At 35.5% G+C, this 7266-nt stretch overlaps 1 protein-coding gene across 1 annotated transcript; it reads right to left on the bottom strand.

Moving 5' to 3' along the window:
* Window positions 1–510: 510 nt before the first annotated feature.
* On the bottom strand, window positions 511–987 carry LOC138890256 (uncharacterized). Its single transcript, XM_070173627.1, has one exon. It carries the CDS (start codon window positions 985–987, stop codon window positions 511–513), a length of 477 nt encoding a protein of 158 aa, XP_070029728.1.
* Window positions 988–7266: the final 6279 nt, after the last annotated feature.

The raw sequence follows: 7266 nt of genomic DNA, 5'->3' as shown, positions 1-7266 counted from the left end.
CTTAATGTGTGCCTCACTTGCAACTTCCTTTCCCTTTTGAGAATTTTCAGGCCTACTCTCCATTTTAAGTTCCCCAATTGTTTTCTTTTGTTCCACTACCACCACTAATAGGTCATCTCTCTCATGCTCAATGTTAGCAACTCTCTTAGTTAAGACTTCTTTTTCCTTTCTTACACACTCAATGGTCTCTTTTAGGTCTACCACAACAACCATTAGATCATCTCTTTCATGTTCTATATTTGCAATCGTTTCATCTAAGGCATCCTTCTCTTTCTTCAGGTTCTTAATTGTCTCTTTTAAATCAACCACAACGACTACTAGGTCATCTCTAGACTGTTCTGCTTCTCCTAATTCCACAATCAAAGCATCTTTATCATTTATAAGACTGTGATAAGCATCAATTAACACATTTGCCAAAGACATGAGTTTTTTAGGAGAATAAGATTTCAGATTTCTCTGAACATCCAGAAAATTTACCTCATCATTATCGTCATCTTCATCATCATCAGATTAATCCATCAAGGCAAAGGTTAAGTCATATTCAGTTGCTTCACTTTCTACTGCCATCATTGAACTATCAGCATGATCATTTTCTTCTTCAGATTCGCTGGAGGAGTCTCCCCATACAGCAAGAGCTTGCTTTATAACATTGTCATCAGCATTCTTTCTCTTGAAGCATTTATCAGGAACCGGGTTCCTCTTGGCTGCTTTGTCAAAGTTTTTTTTGTATTGATCTTGCTTTAGGAGAGGGCATTCCTTGATGAAATATCCTGGCTTGCCACATTTATGACAGAGGTTATAATTTTTTAGGTTGCTAGAACTACCCCTTTTTGGAGTGCTTCCATTCCTGCGAACCATTTTCTGGAATCTTCTTGTCAAGTAAACCATATCACCATCCTCACCACTTGAATCATTGTTGTATGTCTTAAGTACCAAGTTCTTCTCCCTTTTGGGCTCTCTTCTTTCATTATCCTTCTTCTTCTTCATTTTATATATTTTCAGATTACCGACAAGCTCATCAATGGTTAGCTCATGCAAGTCCTTCACCTCTGTGATAGCGTTCACTTAGCTTTCCCAGGAGCTGGGCAGGACACTGAGTATTTTCATGACAAGTTTGTTTCTTGGAATGATTTCTCCAAGAGAGTGAAGCTCATTGATGATAGAGGTGAAATGAGTGTGTATATCTTGGATGAATTCATCATCTTTTATCCTGAAAAGCTCGTATTCAGTTGTAAGCATGTCAATCTTTGATTGTTTGACCTGTGTTATTCCTTCGTGAGCTATCTGAAGAGCTTCCCAAATTTCTTTTACTTATTGTCATGTCGATATCCTGTTATATTTATCAGGACCAATGCCATAAATAAGAATTTTCTTTGCACGAAAATTCATTTTATATCCTTTCGATCAACGTCATTGAATTCCTTCCTCATTTTGGGAATGGCTACAGCTACAGCTGGGTCACAACAATCTTAATAGGAATGAAGGATACATCCTAAAGCTCGGAATCTTCAGCCATGATGAAGTCGTGCATCCTAGTCTTCCACCATTCATAATATTGGCCATTGAACCTTGGGGCCTGTAGGTAGATTGACCTTCTTCAAAGTTTGGAGGAGCATCCATGAGGATTCTTTCTAGGTGTTAGCTTGATAGAAAGAACCAGCTCTGATATCAATTGATAGAATTTAAGTGTCCATAAAACTATATAGAGAATCAGGTTCTCTATTAGTTCCCACAGAAACCATGCACACTGCAGTAATTAAATGACAAGATGTGAAAAATTCCCAGCTTAACGGAATTAAAAATCACAACCTATCATTGTAGGATTTCAACTTCACTGCTGAGCAACTTTAGATTACAACCTATGTTACCTAAGAATTGACCTTTTAATCCTCACTAACTTGTAACACTCTATTACAAGCCACTTTGTAATAACTCTATTACAAAGACTTTACAACTCGACTAACTCTAGCCAAGACACAAACATAAGGGTTTATGATTTACAAAGGGTTTCCTACGCAATGCTTCTAACTAAGCTAAGTAGGAATTACAAGTAAAGAATTATTACAAAGTTATAACTCAACTAAGGACATACAATAACTTGATATGTGGAACTGGTTCGTAGCAGTGTTGTTCTTTGTTCTTGATGCACTTGAGAATCGTTTTCTTGATGATCAATCACAGTGAGAGTGCTTAGTAAATTCTCTAAGTGTTCAAGTGACTTGTTTTACCTTTTGCTTGATATTAATAATATATTTGTGACATCACTTGAAAGATGTAAGCAAATTAGGTAAAAGGCACTCCCTATAAAGTTGACTGCTGCACTATTTCTATACTGTAGCTTGTGCATGCAGCAACTTTACAGCTGGGGCAGTTGACTTGTGTAGTTTCCTAGGGAAATGGTAGCTATTTGTTCCCTCTGTTATTCATTTGACTCTGAAGAGTTGAACTGTGTCTCCAACTGGAGACTTGTTGATCTTTAAGTTCTTAAGGATGTGTATCAGGTTCCTTAATCTGGTTCTTAACAATAAGTTTGTTAGATCATCAAAACATAACAAGGATACGTATATAACCTATCATAATCTTCAAATGATCAGGTCATCTAGGCAAAGTATAATAATTTAGCAAATACTTACTTCTGAAAATGTGAAGTGCATATTTTTCAAGGATACGCCACAATGGATTTTAGGTGGAAATAAATTTTGACATAGCAAAAACAATAGTATAGTGTGCTTCAATGATCAGACAAGTTGTTATGCACTTTTATAGATAAAAGAATTGAAACAAACTCTGCAAAACTGCAACTACCTTGGAAGAAGAAACAAAGATGAAATACAAAAAGGAGTAATAATTGAGAAAATTTCATTACTTGCTGCATTATTTATAGGTAGATGAACAATTATCCATCTTTAGCAATTTTAATGTAATAATAAAGAGTAATTATTTGTGAAAGATCACTTTCTTTTCTCAAGGACAAAATAGTATTTCAGATTTTAAAGGATATTATCGTAATTCAACTTTTCTTTTGAAGGCAGGAGTCCTACTTTTAGTATAAAATATGTTGATTTTTATCGAACAAAAGCTCTCAAATTTTATGTACTGTTCCATAACTCACTCCTGTCCAGCTAAGAAATTTGAGTGGGTCAAGGTTCGTTAGCCAATCAAAAGAATAGTTCATATGTGTAGTCTTCATGTGATGACTTAAGTCCTCTTCCTGGTGACATGCTTTTCATTTTATACAAGCTATAGTTAGTTAATGAGAATTATGTCAGTGATTTCAACATTGTAGTCCGTTCATATGTTTCATACACACTCAATAAACAATGATTTAACAAAAGAGTATTGAGCGAGAAGATGGCATTTGAGGAGAGCAGATGAGAGGGTCTACCACCAATTAACAGTTTGTTCAGCTGGAGGCAATCATTTATACATGGAAACACTAATAGTAAAAGAAGTTCGCACAATAGAAAAACAAAAATGATAATTAGAATTTGAAGAAGATCAGCCAAGGGCGGACCCACGCGGTGTTAAGCGAATTCAGTTATAAAAAATAATACTATGTATACTAAAATTATTTTTGTGCCTGCTTTATTTTTTTGTTTGTATAAATTGCACAAGAATCAGAAAAGAAAAGAAAAAGCGATAAAAATAGCAGCATAGCCTGATATAACTGTCTTTGTAATCAAATTAAATTATTTTTCTTGTATATATTTTGCAGTTTTCTTTATTTTACTTTATAGTTTATTTGTAATTTTAGTTCTCTCTTTCATAAAATTTACAAAGACTTGAAAGTATAATTGTTTGAAACAATTTGTCATTTGTTAGTTTAATTTAATTTAGTTTCTGTTGGAATTTTTTCGTTGTTTTATATTTTTTTGTGCATGTACAAGCTCTCTTTCTTTGATTATTGGTATTAATTTAGTTTAATTTGTAACTCTTTTCCTATTGTCTTCTTTTGCAAATAATAACGTGCTACTTATAAATGCTAAAAAGATTTTATAATAAATCAAATTTTATAGAGTTAATAAATTCTGAAACTGGTCAAGAAATTATTATTTTTTGGTTAAAGTTTAATAAATTAGCTAAAGTTAGATTTTTTAAATTAAAATTAGCAAGAATTTATTTAAAATATAAAACTGACTTTAAGAGGACTTTATTACGAGATCACTTTGCAAGCAATAAAGGCCAAAAAAAAAAACTTGCTCCTCGTGCCTTATGCCGCTTATATTAGTTATACTTCTACGATTGAACACCCTTGGATAAAATCCTGGGCCTGCCATTGAGATCAGCGCATACAACAACAGAAAATATCCAACTTAATTTACCGGATAGAATGTGATTGCAATTTATGAGGTTATTCCTATTAGGTTTTTAGTTCAAAAAGAGAGTGAATGGAAAATGGATGGGAAAATAAAATTTTTGAATTTTCCTCCTTTGTAAAGGAACATTGTCTCAAATTAATCAATCAATACTATGTTCGTTTTCTGTGGTCTCATGACCAAATTCTGAAGGGGCTTGGTCCAGTCTTTGCTCGATGACTGTTCTCCGATCGTCTCTGACCTTTCTCTTGCCAGCCATGGCCATTCGAGTCAGACCCTTGACTCTCCTGTTTAGATCGATGGCTTTCAAGGTCTTTTTCGTCACTTAGGGTTCTTCTGAAACCATAATCTCTAAGAGCTTCTCGACTTCTTTCAGGTTCACTTTAGATCTATGCTTGTTATGAGTTTTTAAACGTCTTCTCGAAGCTTCTTTAATTTTGCTTTCAGAAAAAAAGACTCTTCATCTTTTTCCGATTAGGGTTTTCCTTCAAGTTCTTCTTTTCAAAATCTTTTCTGAGTTTAGCATGATAAAACCCTAATTTCTTTTGGGGGTTTTAAGACTATTTGTTAAGTGTTTGTTTGATTTAATCATCTCTAGACTTGATTGGTGATAAAAACCCTAATTTCTTTAGATTCGCTCGAGTTTATGAGACTATTTGCTAAATATTGTCCAATTTATTTGTTCATCATCTTTAAACTCAATCGATGTTGAAAACCCTAATTTCTTTTGGGGTCCATTCAAGTTTCTGAAACTGTTTGTGCGATTTATTTGTGTATCATCTTCTAAGCTTGAATGTTATTAAGGGAAAACCTATGTCTTTGGGTTTGAAATTGCTCGTTGGATACCTGACTTGATTTGAAGTTCCTTTGTTTCAGCATCTCTTTTCTTTATGTGATTCCTTTGATTCTGGGTTCTTACTATCTTTGAAACTCGACTATGCTTTTCAGAAGGGTTTTCGCACTTGACCCTTTGCATGCTTCTGATACTTTATCCTTTTTTTTCTTTTCTCTATACTACTGATTCAATGAAACTTGACCTACGTGGCTATCATGCTTCGAATGTTTGTTGTCTACTAACTTTGTGCTACTATTGCATATTGTTTCTTTTGCCAATAGTTTGGCCTCACATGTCCATCATTTGTGCACTCTATTTATATGCAGAGGCCCCTTCTTTGATTGATTCTCAATTTTGGGACTGATTTCAAGACTTCTCTTTTTGTTAACTCTAATTTTACTCGCCTATTAAAGTGATTGATCCATTTCCTTACTTATTGTCTTGCTGAATCTTTTCCCCAAAACAAGTGTATCTCTGTACTTGGACTCTATTGTGTACTCAATATTTTACTACTTCCTTTTATGGTAATAACCAGTCGGCCTACAAACTGATTTTCCTCCTTCTTTTAAACTTGTTAGTCCCGTTAAAAAAGTGATTCCTCAATTAAAGGGGAATCACTTGGTTGATTGATTCTGATTGCTGATTACTTCCATATGTGCATTTATGGCCTTATTTCTTACATGCTTTCAAAACTATAAATACCCACCTTCTCTTCTTTCAAACACATGAACACAAGGCATAAAACACTTGAGTTCAAACACACACTCCACTAAAATCTTTCTCTTTTCTCTGTTGCTACTTATATTGCTGCCTTACCTAGCCGACTGAAAGCCAAGGCTAGGCTGTGGGAAGCTTGCTTATTTTTCTCTGCATTTGCATCTTACTAGTATGTTCTAATCAAGCTTCTGCACCAACAAAAACATATTTTTTTACTATCTCTTCCATCCTTGTTTGTCTCATGTTTGTATTTAACCAAGTTCCATTATTAAACATGTTGTAATCTGCCCCTTCCTGTTCTGAATTAATGCTTCTGTCCATTACTTATTATGACTTGTGAATCCTAAATCCCCATCCCCAAGGTGTTTAGTATCTGTGGTTGGTTTGGGGCATGACAGCATTGTACATTGTTGTGCATGACCCAAACCTGATCCCCCTGGGATCATAACCTCCATGTCTCCTCTAGATGTTGTGTGTTCTGATTGGTTTATAGGCATGTCAGCACCTTATATTGTTATGCATGCCCAAAGCTGATCCATGCCTAAGTACATGGGCTCCTTGCAATGGATTTCCAACCCCTGACCCCCTTTGTATGAAGTTATTAACTCTGTGTGTTATTAATTACCGTCTCCTTATCACCCTTTACCCCTCTCCTTTATCCCCTCAGTTTTAAGACTTTGTTCCTGCACTTTCACTATCCTCTTAGACTTAGGTTCTGCCCCTCTTGTGTGAGCGTTGCCTTGGGACCCATGAGCTCTGATAATAGGCTAGATTTATGTAATTTGGCGATTGTTTATGCCCCAACTGATTATGTTTCACTGCTAGAATATAGTTAAATGATGTTAAATTGGCTCTAATTGTGAATTTCATATGTTGCAGGAGTGCGTAGCATGTATGAGGACTTAAGACTATGATTGGAACTAAATTGAAGCAAGAAAAGCCCCTAGGAGCTGAGTACGTGGGAAGACGAAAGAAAGAAGTGATGAAATGAAGACCTGGACTAGCGCGGCCACTAGCGCGGCCATTAGCGCGACCGCGCTAGCCCAGATGGTTGAGGCAGAATGATAGGGCATATGCGCGGTCATTAGTGCGACCGCGCTAGCCCAGTTCCGAAAATGTAAATTTCAGGGGTAAAATTGGAAGTTCGGGGGAAAATCCACTTAACCTATAGAAGGTCTAGCTCGCCTAAAGGAGGATTATCAAGGTTTTCATAGCTTAGTTCAAGGCAAGGAGAGGCAAGAGGCAAGGAGGATAATTCAACATCGAGTTCTTCCTTTCTTCCTTTTGTTTTTACGATTTGTGATGAAATTGAATGTTGTTATGATGAACCCTAGTATGAGTAGCTAAATATTTAGTCTAAGGTTTTGATGGAACATATTGAAGGATGAACTTCTTGTT

Source organism: Nicotiana sylvestris, chromosome 4, assembly GCF_000393655.2.
Source record: "Nicotiana sylvestris chromosome 4, ASM39365v2, whole genome shotgun sequence".
NCBI lineage: Eukaryota > Viridiplantae > Streptophyta > Magnoliopsida > Solanales > Solanaceae > Nicotiana > Nicotiana sylvestris.
The sequence above is the reverse complement of the archived record's forward strand: the minus strand, read 5'-3'. Positions and strand labels throughout refer to the sequence as shown.

Bases quoted from the DNA above. Each gene is read 5' to 3' on its own strand.
- LOC138890256 (XM_070173627.1), bottom strand. From the start codon at position 987: ATGAAGAAGAAGAAGGATAATGAAAGAAGAGAGCCCAAAAGGGAGAAG.